The sequence below is a fragment of the Hylaeus anthracinus genome, unplaced genomic scaffold, assembly GCF_026225885.1.
Source record: "Hylaeus anthracinus isolate JK02 unplaced genomic scaffold, UHH_iyHylAnth1.0_haploid 12001, whole genome shotgun sequence".
Classification (NCBI taxonomy): Eukaryota; Metazoa; Arthropoda; class Insecta; order Hymenoptera; family Colletidae; genus Hylaeus; species Hylaeus anthracinus.
In genome coordinates this window covers 1,492,774-1,515,394 of record NW_026534348.1, presented here as the reverse complement: position 1 = coordinate 1,515,394, position 22,621 = coordinate 1,492,774, and the positions used below count along the sequence as shown (strand labels likewise).

General features: G+C 37.2%; 1 protein-coding gene across 2 annotated transcripts in view; it reads right to left on the bottom strand.

The window, feature by feature from the left end:
- Positions 1–22,621, bottom strand: part of LOC128890752 (synaptogenesis protein syg-2-like) — a 259,753-nt gene that overhangs the window by 226,347 nt on the left and 10,785 nt on the right. For both annotated transcript variants that reach the window (XM_054149556.1, XM_054149557.1), the window contains exon 2: positions 19,916–20,377. In XM_054149556.1, coding sequence (XP_054005531.1) covers positions 19,916–19,973 — 58 coding nt within the window. In that variant the 5' untranslated portion in view covers positions 19,974–20,377. The remainder of the gene's footprint in view (positions 1–19,915; positions 20,378–22,621) is intronic.

Here is a 22,621-nt window from a genome sequence, read left to right as displayed (position 1 = left end):
CGAAAAATTGTCGTAGTTATGGGAATTGAAAAGTAATCTCGCCCAAGTACAACTCGTAGAGCGTAAAACTTTAAAGCCGTTTTTCTGGAAACTGCTTTTTCCACGTTGACAACCCTTTAAACTTCGATATGAACCAATTTTAACGAGTCTGGCACATGTATCAAGTAAGTGTGCTTTTATCCGCAGACACGTATGTTCGATTTATAAAAGTGTTTCATTTTTTTTTTTATACAAGATATCGATATTTTTATTTGGATAGTCGTCGATAGCTTTTTTTTTTACGTCGGAGCCACGCTCGCACAAAACGCAAAACTATGACACTGTTTTGTTTTAGATTAATGTCGTTTACAAAATCAGAGACATCGGGAGCACTAGCTTTTTTTCGTTGCAGCCCTTCGGCGAATGTGTGGCAATTTAAAAAAGCTATTGGCAATAGTATTTGAAGGAAAATTCTCTGAAATTCAATACCACTTGAATAAAATTCAGTGAACCGTCCATCGAAACCAGGTGTCCATTTCTAAATAAAACTCGCTTAAGAACTCGACCATTAACAGCACTGCGCCACTGTTGGAAATTTGCTCCCGTGATAATTCAAATTTTCTATCTTTATACATGTTTTTTAACAAACTTGACAGAGCTGAATGGCGAAATTCAATCCACGCTGCGGTAGCTCGCGTCAAAATGCCTTTTGCAGCCAACCCAACGATAATACTTTTGACACAGGACGTCATGTCAGTTCGATACCATTGCTCGTTCTGCGCTACGAAACCCTCTGTCGTTAAGCTACTGTATCACACGATATTCGATTCAAATGTAGATTCGACGAAGTTGATGCAATAGTACAGCTTTGTCATGTCGCGCAATAATAACCGTCGAGTGCCTAGTCCACGATCAAGCAATAACATCTCTTCGATATTAATATTAACTAATATATTCAAATTCATACTTTTACAGACTCTGTTACACACATTTAATAAATTTTTCCACATTTTCACTTGCCTGAAATGCGTAAACATTCGCAGTTTACTAGCGTATAAAAGGAAACACGTTAAACATCCGAGTGATATTTAACGCGCACTCGATGGTGTTCCTTCCAATCGAGTTTTAACTCCTGCCAAATGAAGTGTCTATTTTTTAAATAAATTCGTTTGAAAAGACGGTCATTCGTGGCATTAAACCCGTCCTTTTAGGTCGGTTCCTTTGATCCTATTGAAATGTCCTGTCTCTTTACGGTTTTTTAACAACTTTGACACAGTTGAATGGATAAATCCAACTCTCGCTGCAGTTGCTCGTGTTGAAAGGTCTTTTGCAGCCGACGCAACGATAATACTTTTTTCACGGGACTTCGGTTCAGAACCACCGGCCATTTCGCGCTGCACAACTCGACGGCGTTAAGTTACCATATTACACGATAGTGCATTCAATCGTATATTCGAGAGCTGGAGAGGTTGCTCCTGAATGGCATTCGGATTCAGCGATCAGAATTTTCGACAAAATTATTTCGCTATTGATCAAGATCTCGTACGATGTAAGCTGATGATTAACAGAACGAAAGCCAGGTTTCCCGAACACGAACATTAGGGGCAATCTGTATAGATTTGTGAATTGAATTCGATCATGTTGTTGCAACGGTACATGTTCATTTGAAATTTAAAAGCCTATAAATAGACCTCCAGTAGATAAAGTGATGATATAATATACGTATATATATATATATACCTGTAACAATTGTACATGCAATACACTTGTACGTCAGCAACGTATTAACAAAATGACATTTGTCAAGTCTATGCCAAGACATTCGCGTTTCCAACCGGAACATTTTTGGAAAGCTTGACGAATGGATAATCCTTCTTAAACAAACGAAACGGTTTCTTTAATAGAAGTAGAAGAAATTGCCATTTAAAATTTCTTATTATCTTTGTCGTGTTCAACTTAACGTACAGCGCTAAACTGAACGTTAGAGTGCATGATCTTCTTACGTAAACAGACACGGTTATTATACGTAAACATTTCATCGATCTACGTAAATTCCGCGAGCTTTCCGCGCGCTATACAAGATCGAGTCTTTCAATTTCTCCCGTTACAAATAAATAAACAAACAAGTAAATTACAAGAAAGTGTCGAAACGCGGAAGCAGAGATATATTATTTATGTTTATTGTTTCTGTCTGTTATTGCTTACGAAGACGGATAAGATTCTTAAGGAAACGCGTGTTTATCGATTCAGTTATGCTCCTCGTTGTATTTCTAGTAGCATGGATATACAGTGGGTAAAGTACCGAGAAAATATTTGCATACTCAGTTCTATGAAGATAATATAATTAATAATACTGAGGAACATATTTCATTGACCAGACTTACGTAGTTAACGGTTTTGTAAAACTTTCTTGTCACAACGATAGAAAACAAGAGACTGACAAACAAACAAAATTACGATGTACGAACTTTTATTATCTCGTGTTACTTGCATGGTACAAGGTCCATGACCTTCGATACCAGCAGATCCATATCAAGATCATAGAGGCACCTCTTTCTGCGCATTTATCCCGAGTTTCTTTCGAGGGTTGGATACATCGTCGCAATAATTTCGTCTCATGACTTTCACAGCACAGAATGTTAACCAGCGAGCTACCTCGTCGTCGGTACTCATTACGCCTGGAAAAATTACACGGGTAAGTGGGAACCGTTTTATTACACGAGCGTGGCAATTCCAGCTGCTAAACTATTTTTCCACGCAACTACATCACCGTGTCCTTTGCGCTTTACGAGCGGCTCCGACGTTATAGATCGTTTGGACATGTTTCTGCTCCATGAAAATGTTGCTTGCTCCACGGCGAAGGAGAAACGCGAAGCCAGCGAACGTTGGTCGTGGTATATATGCTGGTCGAGATGGTTCTTCATCCGGTTCGGCAAAATTTTATGTATAAGTGTATGCATATTCAGTTTTCTAGAGATAACTGCTGATAAAGAAGTAACACACCTTATTTTCAGTACATCTTATTTTCTGTATTGTCTAAATTTGAGACTTCGGAAAGTAATAAAAATTTTATTTGCGCTACAAAACCGTGCTAAAGGAACGATAAAAATTTAGAACGTATTAATCATACCCTTTACTTGGAATAAATTCTCCAAAGAACGCTTACTTTTCAGGAAAAAGAAAGTACTAGCGCCTCAGAGGAAAGCAGATGGCGGAAACGGATACAAACATCAATTTAAATACTGCAATTATTGCCGGGATACCTTCAGCCAAGAAACTGCGTTTAATTAAAGGTTTAATCTTCGAACATAGTTACAGTAGAATCCCGATTATAGAAGGTAATTAAGGGACGCGCGTTAAGAGTAATCAAATGTTTTTCATTAGCAGAGTATTAGTCGTTTTACTCGTACCAAATTTGAACGCTTCGTACGAACCTACGATTACCGAGTAGTATAATGTTTACCATTGCCAAACTGTCTTTTCTCTCTAATAATTAGACTAAAGATTGCTAAACCCTTGTATCGAGCCTCTCGAAATAATAACGTAATATACACTTGAAAATAACTAGGTATCTGAATTCTCGAAATATTATGTCCGGAATATCTGATTAGAACGATGAAATTATAATTATCCAAATGGAAGTAGAAATAACTTTATATAAAACACAACCGGAGTGTCCAACTTATATGAAAACTTTTTTCATTAAACGTATACTTTTACAGAAAAATAATTAATCTTAGTAATTTTTGACAAATTCACAGTAATACACTTTATCTCAATAATCACTATTAAAAGTAATAGTTTCAATTTCGCTAATAAGATTTTCTGTAGCAAGGAAATTTATTTTTTCGCCTTGGGTAGTCATTTCTTTGACCTGATTAAAAGATACCTTAGGCTCTTTGAAGAGCAATGTCACCTCCGAGGGAAAGCTATTTTGCATACTGCGCGAAGAAGGACGAAACTACTTACTTACATATATATATATACATGGTATATAGGGTTTGACGAAGTGAAGAGCATGCGTAACACATCCTCGTTTCGAAATTGTTCTCCAAGTTATCCCAGTGAAATTTCAACGAGAACTTTCCAGGGCTTTATTTCTGGCTTCCCCCAAACTTCCGAAAGCAATTGGTCGACCGAAACGAGAACTTGCGATGCAATGACAGGCTCACGAAGTACTGTATAAATAGAAACGAATACATGAAACCACGAATAATTTGTCAGATATAGTTTGGCTACCACAAATCAATAACTGTAAACTCTTTCAGTAATTAAGACAGTAAAGAACTGTGGCATTCAGGATTTTAAATTAAACTATCTTGGCTTTTGTTTGTATTTTATTCGATACTCTCAATTTCAGGGCAACTGAATTAAAAATAACGATTGCAAATGTAAATGAAGTCAGAGCTTAAAATACTCAAATACGATGATAAACATAATTGACTTTTAAATAACGATTATATTAATTCGTGCTGCCAATAGATCCTCGTGCACGAATTACACACAACTCTATTGCTAAATAGCTTATCAGATACACTGGCACAATCCCAATTCCTCTTTATTACCTGCCATTATTCGTTTCAGCCTTTAATCCTTTTCCTCATTATTTGGAATTATCATATAAACTAGCAGTTCATTCTCTCCTTCGCGTGATCTTACACATTCAAACTTTTCCAACCCCATCTCTCCTGCATTATCCCACTTTAATCTAACCCACTGTTCCTCGTCCCTGTAATCAATACCTCCTATACTGCAATAAATTATACATCTCGTTTGGTCCTTCGTATATTCAGTTTTCTTGCAGTAATGGATCTACAGGATGTTTGCTTAACAGCGATAAATATTTCAACGAATTCAGAAATTTCGACGGCCAAAATAAAACAAAAATTAAAAATGGTAAAATTACATTTAAAAGCTTGCAAAACTAATTAATTACGAAGATCTTCTACTGTAGAACATTAGAGAAGGCCTTTTTTTACGAGTCTTTTTTTCTCGATCATAATTGATAATAGCTTCTTTCAAACTTTGCACATTGATTCATGAATATTTCAAGATAGCATGTATTATGGTCATAAAAAAATATTGATTCATTAAGGGGATATGTATGTAACACGAAACAAAGCACATGTTTTAGATAACAACCTCTGATTTTGTAAATTATTATTGATTGGCGCTATAGCTGAGCTATAAACGAAGAACTTTTCAAAATAAAAACCTTCTAAACACGGATAGTGAAATTTCACGGAAAAGAAATATATTTAAAAATAAAAAAATGTATTTGCAAATATTATACTATATTATTATTACGCTGGTTGTAGTACCAACGACAAAGACACATTTACTTTTACGCGTGTACCTTTTGTGGAAATCGATTCGTGCGAGACGGAGTTTTTAGGAATATCAGCGCGGCGAAAGTAAGTTCGAGAAAAACAGCTTTAAAGTTTTACGTACTTTGATTTCTAGCTGCCTGCGCTTACCATTCAATTTCCATAACTACGCCAATTTTTCGAATTCCAATATAATACTTTGGAAAGATATTCTCAAGACCCGATGTTTTAAGATAATTGATTTTTTGAACTTCTGAAGTAGTTGACTCCCTTAATTTTCTTTTTAGCACGAGAGATGGAGAATTTTATTTGACCATTTTTTATGTCACATTCAATTCTTCTTCGAATTTATTTACCAGTATCATTGAAATTTTTACAAATTACGATTTAACCGGGTTATTTGATTTTGAACGTGGACTTTTAACGCGAGCCATGAGAATCGAATGAAAATCTATTTGACCCAAACGATTAAAATTTCATACCGATGTTCAATCGTACTCTTAACAATCGTAAAAAAATATGTCAAATAATTGTTTCCAATATTCTACGAACTAGAGGCCATCGCAAATCGAGATTCGAAATTTCTGCTCAACTAGCGTCAATGATTGGACTCTTTGCAGGCGTACGCATCGATTGATACGGGCTTCCCTTTTTAATTGATATGAGTGTGGCAATCGCTCGAACTAGAATAAATAACATAGTATAACGTTTCACGAAGTGACGGCTTTTAAAAGCGTGAAACTCGATTTTGAGTATCAATTTTGCAACTTTTCAGCGTCGCGAAAAATGATACCGTTGCCATCGAGATGATCCTGGCTCGCAGAACGGCGAAATATTTGCTTTGTATGTAAACGAAAGCACAAGTGAGTCGGTGTAATAGTTTCGAGGATGTCGGCGGTGACAATTTGAAAATATTGATTTCAGGAAAATACGTTTAAAGCTTTCAATCGATGCAATCAGGGCCGCGACAAGATATGAATACAATAGACATATATAAATATTGCAATAACTAACCTCACCCTTTCCCTATTAATACAAATAATAATATTAATATTTTTATATTTTTTGTTCAATCTTGATAAGAATACTATCGATAAATTTGTAAAGCTTTTCTGATTGAAATGAGTACAAACACGACCATACTCGAATCTTCTTTTAATTATACATAATCAGAAATTGATTAGTACGTACTAATCACATATATATTAATTTTTTCATGAAAATGCCACGACAAGTATACAAGTTTTATAAAATTATGAAAATTTTAATTATTATTAATGGGTAACTTATCGCAGCGCGTGGCTTATCGCTCCTGGTTGCAAGCCGCTAAGCACGGAAAATTCGAAATTTCCACGCTGTTGCTCTATCTCCCTCAATGTATCCCCTTCGTTCGCCTCGTCGCGTCAAATAATATGCGCGGGACTACTATTCACTGATCAGACCTCAGAGATGAGCAAAATTTTACACGGACAACAAATGACAGACAAGATCAACGATTTATACGGTTAGCTAGTTATATATTGATATATTTATTGTGGAATACTTCATCGTATTAAATATCTATTCATGATAGTCTTGCAGTCTACTTGGGAGTTTTTAATTCCTGCTATAATTCACGTGTTAATTATAGACATTTAAAAAAATATGTTTCGTACTCACAATTTCTATATTAATATTCTATTCAATTATTCTATTATAATTTCTGCGGTATTAAAATTACAATTATAATTAAGAGACTGCGGATTTTACGCACATATAATACAGACTAATATAATAAATAAATACTACGTATAACCAAAAGGTATTCTCACAGAAGCAAAACGAAATAATAATATTACTATATTATTCAATAGAACATATTTTACATGCGTTACATTTTTCATACGTTCTCCGCGTTACTGTACGTCATAAATGCATGAAATTCGCAGTCTAGTAATTGATTACGACCGATATCGCGTACATCGTTCCGACGTGTAGTTCAACGAGAAGCCCGTTGAAAACGCGCGGCGTAAAACGATATTAATCTTCGGGAGAACGTTACGGCGAAATATGTATAATGCGTATTACAGTTTTGGCAACTGCAGAAATCAGATTTCCCGTAGTGCAATTTCGCGATAACGAGACTACGATTCACGCGAGTATAACCGATCCGCGACACTCGATCGGATTACTTATTACGCGAGCGCATATTTATCGACGGTTACAAATTGTTAATAATCGATCCGAAGGTTATCCAACCGATCGGGATAACACCAAGTAACGTACGGTGGTAGAAATTCATGGTGGTGTGTACATCGAAACTATATCGTATCGACACGATTAACCCTGGAAACCACAACGAGGTCGCGCGCATGTTACGACTAGCGGTCGGTTCTAATTGTGATACCAGGGAACGTACTTTCATTCCTAACGCCTAAAAAAGAATTATTTATTACGCAGCCGCGTCCCAAAGTCCCTGCGTGTTTCGGTGAAATGGGCCGAAATTTTTACCAACTTTATTAATCACATGTTTATGCGTAAACTTTTGTATGAAATACGCCAGACTATTGATTCACACGGTACTCTTTTTTTTTTTTTTTTAAACGTTTTTGCTTTCACACGCCTTTCAAAATAACGGATATGTAAAAATGAAAACTGTCGAAAACGACACTTGGTACTGTGCACATACTTGTTCACTGGTTTTATAGCATCATACGTTTGTTAACACCGATGTTAACTCTAAAAAATAGACTTCAGTCTTTACCTGCGTACCAAAAACATTCATATAAATTAGGTCAGTCAACCTTTAATAGTAAAACAGTGCAATTACTTATTCTTTGTGTTGTTTTAATTACTCATTTTTGAAATGTTATATTTAATGATTAGTAACGAATAATTATAGCGAAATTATACCGACAAGCACACTCTTTAGCCTATATGGAATACTTTATTCAAACAATTCAATTAAATTTATGTCTTCCACACTGGAGCTGTTCCTTCATTTCGGTAAAGTATAATTGTCTCAGCTATTTATTCAACCAATCTACGGTGACAGTAATCTAGAGTTAGAGTAACTTTACAGCACCGCATCTCGGAAACAAAGCCAAAACAGTTGTTATATAAACTTCTCGTGTTTATTTTGGGTACATTTGCACATTCTCGAGGTTCGCCTGTTTAAACTTGGTATATCGTGTATAGCCAATTACTATTCTCCAAAAATGTGTTAACCTTAACTAAACTGTACATATACAGTAGAACGTCTGTTATGGCAATTAATTAATAGAATAATGCAGGTTCTACAATAATCGATTAAATGGTACCTACTTGAATTAAATTTATCTTTCTTTGGGATTTTACTATTCGCTTTCGTTGCATAAAAGGAATTTCAGTTGATTCTTCCGCACCAATTGCGACCTCGCATACTCGCGTGAAATAAAAATAACGAAACTGAAGCATGAACTTAAAGTCAACGCCGAGTAGGAACTTAAAATTTCAAGTACATCTTACTCGAGCAGTGGGTCAAGTATTTGCTTTCCACATTTATAGATGGCACGATCTTGAAACTTATTCGACTTTCGAATTTAATTTAATAATTTGAGAGTAAAAACGAGAAAAAAAAAATATATATATATATATAACGAGTAGAAACGGCATTATAATTTTCGACGGTAATCTACGGTTAACATCTTTGTGCTAACAAACGTCGCACGCTACCGTGTGTAACGATAACGCGAATTTAATGAGCATAGAGGGTTCGGTGCTATAGCCACTAGATAGGAAAGTAAGTTTCAAACGGTTTCAATGCCTGTCGTAATAACCGACACGAGAGCTTTTACAAATCTCTAAAACCCTACTGCAGCTCTGGCAAGCCTGCGTACTGTGCAGATTTCCAATCAATCACCAATGTTGGTTTCTTAATTGATAAATGCCATCGGTAATATTCTCACGAATTTCAATACGTATTCTCAATTTAGCATTCATTTTATTTAGCATCGTTTTAAGGAGTGCATACTTGGAGAATTAATATGAATGATTAAAATTCTTAGTATAAAAATACGAAACTTCTACCACTCTTAATAACCGCATAAACGAAATTAATAAATGTAACCAGATACATTAAACAGTAACATATTGAAATCGTTCGTCCCCATTTCGTTCGATCTCCAGATCGGATACATTTAATTATTTACATAGAATGCATGGTAAATACCGATGGTAATCCGACTTTTATTGGGAAACGTCCATCTCTTTCTTCAGCGTAGCGTTCGCCGATAACTGACTCCAGCCACTACCGATATCCAGACTTTTTTCCGCACGCAAAGTAATTGCAACGACTGAAATGCTACACTCGGTAATTCGAAACTTGTCATATAATGCTGTAAGCGGAGTATAAAGCGAGCCGTAATTCGTGAAACGCAATAGCATCGTTTAAATTCGTAAATCTTTTCTAATGCGAAACACGAGATGCTTCTTACGGGTTCTATACCATACTCATTATTGAAAGTGGAATCTTATGCTCCGCGTAAGTTACAGAAACCTTTTAACTGTGATCTATTTAGTAAATTATTTCCTATACGAGGAAGCGTACTCCGAAGATTCTCTGGGTCCATTAGATGCACTTTTACGGTGGGTTTACTTTCGCAATAATAGAGAGAAACAAGCTTTTTAGGCGACAACGCGTTCGGCATTTAAAACTCATCACACAACTTTGAATTCTTCCTCAGTCACATATTCCAAAAGAGCACGCGTAATTATAGAGCCAAAAGTCAAAGCAACACGCGTGTTTCATTACAACGGAGATTGATACTCGAACGTAACAAAATGGCCAGTAAATATTTCTATTTAAGCTAGAGTTAGAAATAATTATGTAAATGTAAAAACAGAATTACTTCTTCTAAGAGGTACGATTATAATTCGACAAATAAACAAACTTTCATATAGTTCAATATGCTTAATTCGGTAGTGCATGAGTACATGAATCACACGCAATTTCTTTGATTACATGCACGGTGAGATATCTAATCGTGACAGACTGCGAACTCGATGCCAGCTAACGTTAAGGACATATGGCAATCAATTATGATCGCCGCGTGTCGTGGAAATTAATTAAGTGCGTTGTTTCGATCTGTTTCGATAGATACCCCCGCGCTTAGTATGAAGTCATCGAGTAGGGTAGTATTATTTCACGGGGCGGCGGGTTTGGGGAATTTATCGAGCACACCGCGCGAAATATTTAATTCACGTGCACGCAAATGATAAATCTTTCATCGTCGATAAATGTTTCTAGCTTCGTCACGCATAAATTCCCGTTTAAATGGAGTGGCGCGCGACCGAATAACAATATCGTGCGGTATGCCAATTTTCGTAAACAATGCTATTCGTACATACGTTGCGCGCGATACATTTCGCTCGGTAGTGTGTGGCGCAGCACGCGCAACTTGTTTTCAAAGTAAAATGACAGAACCGTTAAAAGCATCCAAATAAAAATGTTGAAGTGCCGCTCGCAATCTCGTATTTCTCGTTGACACGCGTGTTCCGCCTATGCCGGCAAACGCGTCGTCTACTTTTTAAAAAATATCAACGCAGATGAGTATTCTTGGCATGTGCCGTGGAACAGCTATGCGATAAATGTGACAAAATGGCGGTATTCGAAAGAGCATTTTGAACGCGTTCCATCATACACGGTTCCATCGTGATTGTATTCGAATTCCTAAAGTATAAGTATTAGTGGAATGCTTTTTATTCCTTGACAATGAGCAAATAAATTGCCAGTGATACGAATTATTTCTACATGCTATATAAGTGATTAATTCGTAAGACATTAATGCTCAAAAAAGGGGGACACGAAATCGAGAGGAAAATTTCAGTTGAACGACTCGCTCGGATTCTCCATTTTCCATTAAATTCGACCATAAACACCGTCGTTGACGTCGTGCCGCAACCGCACATCATCCAAGCAGTTCTGCTATCAGACGTAAGGGCTGTTTCCCCAACCACTGCGCAACCAGGTGGTTCCGACGACGTAGTTTTTGTCGAGGAGATTATACGTCCTCGTTGGAGCCTCCTTCCGATTGATGCACCAACTACCTAACATTATCGGTATTCCAATAACAGATCCGATATTCGACCATGTAAAAGAAAAATTATTGAATATTATAACCGTTATAAAACTTGAGCGCAATTTTTTTAAAAATAACACGATAACTTTGTTATGTTTACAATGTTATATATACAGATATTTTACATGCTTATGCATTTGTTCACAGTCTTGTACATTTTTGTACATTCACACTCGTCATAAATGCATAAACATTCGTGGTATAATTATAAGATAAAAAAACGAAGGTGCACTTAAATTAGAATTTTCATGTTCGAAAGCTCCTCTTGTTTCACGTTTCTATAAAAAATAGCTCGCTTTATGCGAAGACTTTGAACCATTGAACTAATAGACGGTAACAAAGAACTCTCCCACGCCCCCTCTGGTTCGATTTACTTTTACCAGTATGACGACGTGTCGGCAGTCTGTTGCGCGTCGTCGCGGCCCTTTTGCGTAATCAAATCGGGGTTGCACGCGTGCATACGGATTCGCATGCACGCGCACCGCGGTTACAAGCAACGAGGCGTGCCCATCGAATTACGTGTCCCTGGTTTCTGGTGTTACCTTTTTTCGTACACCGTTCCCTTTCTTTCGTGCACCCCAGTGACTCGTACGGTTTACGGCCTGGCGGCGGCGCCGGTACGGCCGCGGATGGCTTTTCGAATCCGTAGACGTACGAGTACGTGGTTCCCAGGCAGGTTTTATGGGAGTTGGCGAGAGCTTTCCGGCGCTTCTTCGTCGTGATGACAAGACTTTCAACGGTACAGCACTCGGGATTGGATTCTGTTTCTTCCCCGTCCGTCGCTTGTTCCCATTTTAAAATACCTTGGGAAGTATTACATTCGAGCCACGCGTTCCTCACGGCAAAACACGCGGTATGATCGTAAATTTGGTATTCATTGGTCTTTAGAGGAGTCCTTGATATCAATAAATTTCAAATCAATCCCGCATAAAACTTCGCTAAAGGAACGAGAGCCGTTTCGAGTTCTCTTCAGAAGACAGTTCTTCGGTTACATTTTATACACATGCTTACAATTCTTTTATATATTTATTACGAAATCGATAAATTTATATACAATAGATGGAATATACGACAGATTCAGAAATTTTTCAACTTTATGCTGTTTACCAGAACCTTCGAAAGAAAATTTATCAAATTCATCAGCACGATGGAGTTCCCCAATGTGTTTTTCTTATTAATACACAATGTTTAGATTTGGATAAAACAATGATTACAACGATCTCCTCGGTAGCTATACATTTACATTCATCTAAACACTTTTTTATCGAAATACCTAAAGGCACCCTCTAGTTTGTGACACCAAACAGAAGACACTATTTATTAGACTTCAATGGGTTAATCAATAAGTATATCGATACTAATCATTTTCAAAAATATTTCTTGATCTTTCAGGATAGATAGTAAATATTTTCAAACGCATTCTCCTCGTATAGCATCGGTATCCACGTAGTGGAAGTGAGCCCTGTCTCGAAGTCATGGCTCGGCTACGTGAATTCCCTAGGGCTGCGCGGTCGTCTGAAATAGATGAAGTAAGAATCTTCGTGTTTAAAATTGCTGTCCCCCACGGAATGGACTACGATCGAAAAGTTTCAACGGTTGAGAAAATGGTGCCCTCCTAAATGGAAACATCTATTTTTAGCTTGCCATCTTGATGTTCTCTTTCTTAAAAAAAAAAAAAAAAAAAAATGAACACGTGAACATCAATTTCAACTCAATTTATACTCGAAGAATTTAATTACAAGCATTTAGTAACATCCCCCAAAGATCAATAAATGTTTGAGAGAAGGAATGGATTAGATATCATTGCTAGTTTAACCTAAAGAAATTTCTAAATATCGGCTTCTCTTTTGGCCAGAAACTAATCAGGACACTTAATGGTTTTATTCTACTTAACAACGCGTAATGTGGTGGACTTGTGTAAACGCATGGAAACTCTCTTAATGAGAATATTTCACGGACAATTATTTAACCAATTTACGACGAATTAACGCTTACACATTTAAATATAAACAGTCATTTAATGATAACGTTGCGTTTACAACGAGTTGACGGTAAATGTATTTAAATATAAACAGTCGCTTAATGGAAATTTTCCATTGACAATAGTTAATCCAGTTTACGACGAAATTGAATGTCGCTGGTGTAATGACGAAATTTGTGTACCTTAAACGTACTTGAAGGTATTCTTACAGATGAGAATTTTAGTGATTCAACCGGAATGCAATACTGTTTTTTATAACAAATGTAATTAATATTCTCTTATGGAGATTAAACTTCGTAATCCGTATTTTTAGAGATAGGACGGAAGTGTTTTACGATGTTTAAAAAGCACGCAGGTTTTAGAGCAGAGCAATGTTTTTCTCCGCAGAAATTTCACTGAATTAAGCTTTTTCTTTACTAGATGCGACACTCCGAACCTTCACAAACTCTCCACTAAGATTAAATGGAAAAAGCATAGAAACAAAGTAAAGAGTAGTCTTAAAATTGACCTAGTAGAATATTTTTTGCGCGATGTTTCTTCAACAATGCGACACCGTGTTCTTAGTACTCTACCATCATTATTGTAACCGAAACGACTATGAATAGTTTAGGGTAATTAATAAAATATTAAATTTTTGATTCAAAGCCGCGGAATTATTTATTTTAATCGTCTGTATACGTTTCGAAAATTTCGCAAATAATCCCATTTCAAAAAACAGTAAACGAAATTGGATATTTCAAAATATATTAAATAAACGGTACACGATCGAATAACGTACAGGACCGTTCAAAATTATTTTAGCATGCATCAGTTATAAAGTAATTTACTTTCACGTACCATAATAACATGGTTTGTATTTTCATTTACATATACTATTATCGAAAATAGACCTATTAATGCAAAGTATCAAAATATCTGAATTCTAATTATACATTATTGAAAATAAGCTTTATTTATGTATTTAACTTTAACGTAATTTTATAAAAATAAACTTTCGACGTCTCTAAAAACTTCACAAGTACCTCGCGATTAATTTATTTAAAAGTTAAATCTAACATTGCCATCGTGAGAATATATAATATCGTATAAAAGACATTGACACTCGAAGTCTCGACAAGCGTAGCTATAGGCAATTGTTTTGTCAGCCATTAGACCTCATAACAGCTCGTCTGATCTAAATAATTTCTTCCTCAAACACTTCATCGTGTGATCAATAGCAACGGAGATATTGCGGGTGATAAAGTTAAGTGCTATACATTACGTACGCTGTTTCACGGCAAAGTGTGTTCAAGACGCTCGATATCCAGGAACTGGCTCGGCTTGTGTGGGTGTGTGTAGGCATCAGCACCCGAGCGCGTAAATGGATATATGCAAATTATGAAGTCCGTTAGAAATAATCATCTCGCCGCACCGAACTGCCATAACTTCTTGCGAACTAGATTTACGGTGGACGAGGAGCTATTTATAAAAGTCAACTGCGTGTCGAATGAAAACATAGCAATAATCACATGTGGATCTACTGGCGTAATTTAAAAATTTAAATAAAAAATTGAATTTCTATTTGGCTAAGAAATTACACTCCGACCTCTTACACGATAATTTTTATATTTTTATTCACATCTCGCATATAAAATATTCCTTACAATCCCACTCTAAATTCCGCAATAAACATTTGTATCGGCGAAAGGTTCGAATACCGAAACAAGAGAAGTATTCGACGAGTAACTAATACCTGTCCTAGCTAAACAATCAGCCCAACTGAAAGTTGCTCGTCGGTAGACTTAAATACAATGAAATGTTGAAGCAGAAAGCACATTTTCAGACAGGGACGTTTAGTTTAACGCGAGCGCAAAGAGTCTACCGACAGTTCACAAAATACGGAGAAAACCTTTCGCTACTCTCGCGCACAGACGTTGGAAACCGGTCTTATTTATAGAAAAAAAAAAAGTGTAGGAGAGTACAGACACACATCCAGTGGAAAATATATTCAAGTTACTATCACGGCAGGGATATTCGCGTCGTTAATTATTTCGGTCTTTCCATTTTAACTGGAGCACTGAATTTTCGTCCACGGAGCAGAAAGAGGATGGGAAAAGGGGAAACCGTAGAGAATTTCTCGCAATATTGCTCATCGTGTTGAATGGCACAAAAACTTCGTTACGCTCTACATTTTTTTTTTTGTTATATTCTTTTTTTATTTTAATTTTTTTCTATTTTTTAAAGAGCACGAAATAGCGACGTAACTCCGGCAAAATAATATTGTTGTTGCTTTAGAAGGAAGTGCATCGTCGAAGCATGACGAATGATACCATGCAACAATAGATACGCGTCACCTGATACAAGCGAAACTCCTGCATTCATCTGAATCTCTCCATGCACGCCAACTATTGTTAAGAGAATATACCGCGCTATCAAGTGATTTTTTTCCTCTCGTTACATCCGATAAATATCAAAGATTGTCTTTTCTCCAGCAACTGCCACGAATATTGCGATACTCGATGTTAGAATCACATTAACCTCGAGTTAACACTAGATAAACGTGGTAGCTATTACACCTTTGATAACAAATATTTTTAGCAACGTTTTATATTTTTTTCATATTCAGTGACAAGAAATATGTGTACCGAGTTTCGTCATCGATTCCTGCTTTAAATTAGTAACATGCCTCTGTTGCAAAATTGAGTAACAATTATGTTGTAGACGTCACTGTGAATCTACAATTAACATGTCAATCCTGTGTCGTCCTTATTTCCGTTTCCATTGTTCTGAATTAGTCAACCAAAACGTGTCGTAGAGCACGTGTCGGAATTTATAATTTCACCAGAAGAATAACAAGTGGAATTCGTTCTTTTATCATGAACAAATAGCAGGAGTTCGTTTGTGTTTTGAACAATGTTTAATGAAGTAAATAAATGGCTTCATTAAAACATAAGCAAACATTTGGAGTTTTAACGCGCATAGTAATCTTTAAATTGAGCAAATTTGTTTGTAATTTATGTTGGGATTATTTACCTGTAACTTTTAACTCATTTGGCAATTGTAAAACGCGAATATAGTCTTTCAAACGATATTAATACGATTCTTAGGGATCATTTTGATTAAAGTTCAAGATAAAATTGATTAAATTGAACGGATCGATGTTCACTTTAGACACTTTTCGAGACGAAGACGTACCTTTAAACTTTTAGACGGGGTCTGAAACTCTTCCAGAAATAAAACAGTTGCGAAGAACCGATAAAACTGAACATATCAATTCCGTTTACAGTTCTAATATCGGTTCCCGTCTTAGTTCTATATCGGTTTTTTAACGGTTTTATAACTGTTATTTTCCGGTTCCTGTATCGGTCTTGCATCGATCCTGAAACGGCTTTATCGTTAGTATCGATAACACAAAGAATAAAACTATTAACTGTCCATCGTGTGCATGCGTTTTACTAGCCTCGGTACTCATTCATTCGTTATATTTCGACTTTTGCGTATTTAAAACGTCGGGTAATATAAAATTAAAATTGTTTGGGACTTAAGAACCTCCTTTGTACGAATTACATCCCAGAGAAGACAATAACGAAAACGAGTGCACAGTGACGCACGGTATAGCCGTGATGAAACAATCGCATCGCCGACATAATTCCCCGCTAAAGCGGTCCTAGATCACGGGCAACGAGTACCCGCGTAATAGAATCTTCCGTAGAAATATAGCAGGTAATTCGGATTCCCGCCGGGCAGAATCCCTCGAATTCAATTAAACAGGAAAATGTCAAAAGCGGTACAGTTCATTTTCACGCTGGCAGGACTGTATCGGTGGTGCATATTTTATCGTGCCATCCGAACTTCCCGCCGAAAATCGTTACGTTAGGTGGGCAAACGTAACAACCAGTTGGAAACTTGGAAAATTTCATTGTACATGGACTGGAGCTTATTGCACAGACGTACCTTCGAATGTCCAACTTTTTCAAAGAGATTCGAAACCTATCGATCGTACTTCGAAATTCGTCGTTCGGCGTATTTCGCGCGTTCGTGTACGCTCAGATCGTGATACACTTCGCTTTTGAACTTTCTGTTCCGGGTACGCGCAGGAAACGTGTAATATACACCTAGCCTTCCCATTTACACGGAAGATTGGATCCTTGGAATACCGTGTAACTCGAAATCGTAGCTTTTTCAATAGAAAAACCCCGTAAATAAATGAAGAAACAAAATGGAGGTTTTTCATTTAACAATTTGTTTGTAGAAATAGTGTAAACGTCTTATGCTATGCCACCTAGTTTGATTCCACCGTTGTCTCATCCGGTATATATTTTAGTGGATCGTGTGTACTCTTGGGTGGAACATAGTTTAGTTAATTGTACCCCGTATTTACGTGTTTTAGTCGGTACCTAGGCAAAATATTAGTGCTTTGCACTCCAGCGTCTCCTCTAAGGCACTATACAAGTTCTGTGTCACAGCTCCTCGGGCGCTGACACGGCGACATACTAAACCGCTTACGCATGACCTGCAGCTGCTTGGATACATTATGGGCAAGACCATCCAAAGCGCAAAGGGTAGTCTTTCTCCCCAAAAACACCATTCCCTCGTCAACTACAATATCTGAGACGAAAAGATATTTTGTTTACTGTCTATTTGTACGTTTGCAAGTGGTAACATTTTTCCAAATATGTTATTGTGTTCCATGAGTTCAATCTTTTCAAAGTGCAATTTTCTAATAATAACTCAAAATAAAAATAAACAGTAAAAATAGAGTGAAGCTCGAATCGAAAGTCCAAGCCTGGTATTGTGTTCTATGGCTTGTTTATTTTCAAAGTATAATTTGTTAATAACTAACTCAAATCGATTACGAGACCACGAGAGAATGAAAAGTTGTTAGTTTAATCCGTAGATCAACATTTAGTTAGTTAGCGGTGTTTGCTCAAAACCCATCCAAATCAACGGTCGAATGAATGTTTTTATTTCTTCGAAAGAATTGGGTTTCCGTCTCTTCAGTGGAGCGTCCTGAGTGCACGAATGTCGAAGCAATTTTTGGTTTGCATGTCTGTCCGTTTCCGTGACCAGGAGGCTTATCACTTTTTCATTCAGGAACAGCGAAAGAACCTCACCTGGGGTAATATCGGAATGTAATTTCATCAGAAGTCCCCTTTTCTCATCGAATGTAAACGGTTTTTGTTTTCTAGTAAACTCGTTCCGCGGGATATTGTCTGATGGACCAATGGTATTTTCCAGTTTCTTCTCTTTTTCCATATCCAGTTCTTCCAGCATCAAGGCCTGTCTCGAGGTCTTCAAGGTATCCGAATTTCAATTAATTTCCGATGCCATAGCATCTCAGTAATCTCTGTCGTTATAATTTATTCGATTACAAATGATGACCTATAGTAATGCATTTTATTCTATGACTTGTCATTTCATAGATAAGAGATACGATATAGAGAAGATAAGAGATGCTACCATTTAAAGTTCAATTTATGATCTGTAGAAATATGAATTTGCACAAACGTCCGCAGTCTGTAATTTTCCTCTACGCACGATGTCCACTCTTACATGACAGTTTTTCCCTGAACTTTACTTCAATTTGTGCCTCAGCCTCGCGGCCCTCAAGCGTACGCATACACGTTCGAGCTATTCCTCGCCAGGGGCCCGAAAACTCCACGTGCATTTTGAAAACTCGTCGCGAACTCAGTCGCACAGTCCCAAAAGTTATTCACTCGCACTAACACTCGTTCCAAATTTTCTCGATACCACGCTACTTATGTCAAGAAACCTTACTCTAGACTCAAGAAAGTTACTTTAACACGTTAAACGCGACGTTGGCCCCCGGGGGCCGACATTGAACTTTCCGTTTAGACGGCGTCGATCCCTGGGGACCAACATTGGACTTCTCGGTTTTGCAACATCGGTCCCCGCAGATGTATAATTCATGCAATATAGAAAGACATATTTAACCTTCTTTAACATTAGAATTACTGATGGTTAACGCATATCTATTATAGATATTATGACATCTTCTATATTGGACGAGGAAGAAGCAAATCAATTCGTCATATAATTATTAGGTGTAGAAATTAATTCTGTGCCTCTGTATTTAATAATTGTACAATTATCGTAACCATTTGTTATACTAGTAATCTGTTGTAAGAAAAATAAGCAAAGTTTTCTGACTACTGGAGTTTGTACATGTAGGTCAATTGTAATGGTCATCGGGTTGAGATTCGAGTAAATATTTCTACTTAAGCTAGAGTTACAAAAAAAAATAAATAAATAAATAAATAAATAATAAATGATTTATTAAAGCACAGAATATAGAGGGCCAGAATTAATTTTGATACCTGCTACTCATTTACGAATACCCGATAGTTCCTATAATCAGGGCCCATCGTGCGATTTAATTCGTTCGTGGTTTCGTTCGCGAGATCCGCACGTCGATAAGGGTTAGGTAAAAGGTGTATGAGTCAGAGCGGGAAACACGCAAACGGAGGTGTAACTTGCAACTCGAAACTGGAGTGAAAGAATCTATGTAGGAAGATCGAAATTACACGAACCTTGAGCGTGGACGACGTCGAAAAAAGCGATGATGGCGACGAGGACGTGGCACTGCATTTTTCTGACACCGCTTCCGCTTTCAATCCGGTTCTCTTCCTCCTCTGTATCCAGTTTCGTTGCTTTTCACGCGATCCCGCGAGCACCGTCGGTTTCTTCGTTGAACGGGGAAAAAAGACGCACTACGTTTTAATCGTGTTTCCGTTGTATCGCGTGCCGGTTAATCGACGGTATTTGTTTCGGCGAGGTCGTGGCTCGATCGTTTAACGTCACGAAGGATCCTGTATTCATTCATATCACTCCGACGCTCACTTTCTGAAAGACGGTCCCTTCATTCTTTACGAATTCCACCCGCTCTTTCCTGTCTCATCTGTATCCGACAAGTAGATAACAGTCACGTGACTCGATTCCCACTCACGGATGTTTCTCGAGTAGGCATCCTTCGGGTGTCCTTCTCGATCATTCTGCAAAAAGGAACGATATTACGGTTAGAAGCGAAATATTTGATCGTCTAAGTACGATAAGATTTTAAGATAAGAAACGTTAGCACGCGAGGCCTTCTTTTTTGGTATCTAACAGCAACTCGAGATGCTTTCTTAGCATTCTATTGTCACGAATGCTAAGCTTGTGCTTCTTTTACTTTTGTTTATTTCGAGGAATACACTTCAATGTATCTGTATTACCTTCGATCTTCTTACATGTATTTAATATCATTTTATACACGAGGTAATAATAGAAACTGGGACGAGCTTCAGATCTTTTCTAATCGAAGATACCAAGAATTGATGCAGGTAAATATGAATACCGCAACGAGGACTACTTTTAGATGATATTATATCGTACGTTCGATACCATCACTTTTGAATTCAAGAATCAATCAAATAACACGTTCGTAATTTTAGCACAGCAGAGATGCTATTAAGCACCCTTCGAATCGTATCGATCACGATGAATTAAATAAATTACGTTACGAAACGAACTACTCGACAGGGACCAATCTATTTTCATTCCAGCTAACCACTAAAATCTTGTTAAAGCTTACTCGATTCCAGGAACCTTTTATCAAATAAAGTAGATTGTAAAATGGGAGTTCTTGAATTGCTTGTTTGCGGCGCAGCTCACGTTCAAACCACTGAATTCTTCACAAGAGAAGGAACTGATTTTTCTCCCTACCTGTTATTTACTTGTACTCATGTATTCTTCTTACGTTATCGACAAATATTCATCAATTTTCGACCGGTTCAATACTAAATAAACACGAGTCGTTCGTTATTTCGAAAACGTTTAAACAACAAATATTTGCCACGTGTTACTATTGCGAGAGTTTTTCTTACCATTTGTTTAAAACTATCTTAATAAACAGAAGTTGTATATGAATCAACTCAATAATAGTTATTATTCGCATTACTTCTGTTGTCTTTAATATTTCGCCACAGATACGATCCTCCTATTGTATTCTGTGTGCGTCCACAGAGACAAATTTATATACACGCAGATGTATTGCTCAACAAGTTTAATAAGATTCCCTAGGGAGTAACTGAAGCAGGATAGAATGAATGGCGGAGATGAGACCAAGCGTCTTGCCTTGGTCGAGTGGACGATTCTCCTATATATATATATATATTCCATATTGGCCGAGTTCCGAGCGATTTACCTAGAGATACTCCGCTTTGTATCAGTTTTGAACGACAGACAAAAATACTCCACATCTTATTAATTTTAAATGAGAAATAAATACCAAAGATATTTCACGTCAATTCTTTTCATTATCATTTATTAACAGAAATTCTAATTGTTTATCGAAGTGATCGTTACTTAAAACGTGCTACATTCAATTATCACGGATCGCGTTAAATCTCAAATTTCCATTTTGCAGAACTTACGTTCACTTCTTTCTCACCGGACGCTATAATGGAAAACTTTTTTTTTAAAAAGAAGTTCCCGTTGGAAACTGCTTAAAACGAACATATTAAAAAAGTTTCATGTCCGTATCGATTACTGATCCGAACGAAAACCAATGTCGAAGCGGTGGGAATATGGAAGCATAAAATAAATCCGCGCGATTCTGTTAGGAGTTCCATAGCCCGAAGTTCGCCGTTCCTCTGTGTCTTGCTTCTCTTCCTGAAAATGATTCACGTGGATTTCAAAAGTTGTTTAAAGTCTGTTGAAAGTGCGGACAACAATACCTGTCACCTGTGGGGCCACCCCGTGCCGCTGATTTCCTCGACCGTGGAGAGGGGAAGTATCGATGAAAGATATAAAGCAGGAGCGGGAAGAAAAGAACGAACGCAAAGAAAAGTTGGCCCAGGTAGGCAAACCCAATGGAGTCAGGAAACTTGTGAAGATCGTGCCGCGGTTTGCCGATCTGTGGCTGCAGCCTTTCCGTTCGGACGAACTTGCCGAAAGTATGACTTTAAAACTTCCATCAGCGTGTAAAGAACAAGGAAACGAAAACCGCCGCGTATGGAAACGGGCATTATCTTCGCCGGATGATGCGTGCAAGTATCGAGCCAATGGGTGCATTCAGTGGACTGATCGTGATCACTGATCCAATACTAGATCCTCTGTACTAGAAACCGCTAATACTACGAGGATTCGATTGGGTATAGTTGGCAGTTTTCGTACTAAAAATTTAAGAATTTGCTTTCAAGATTTCAATATATATTTGAAAATGAAAGAAAGCGGCAAAATATTGCGGTAAATATCGA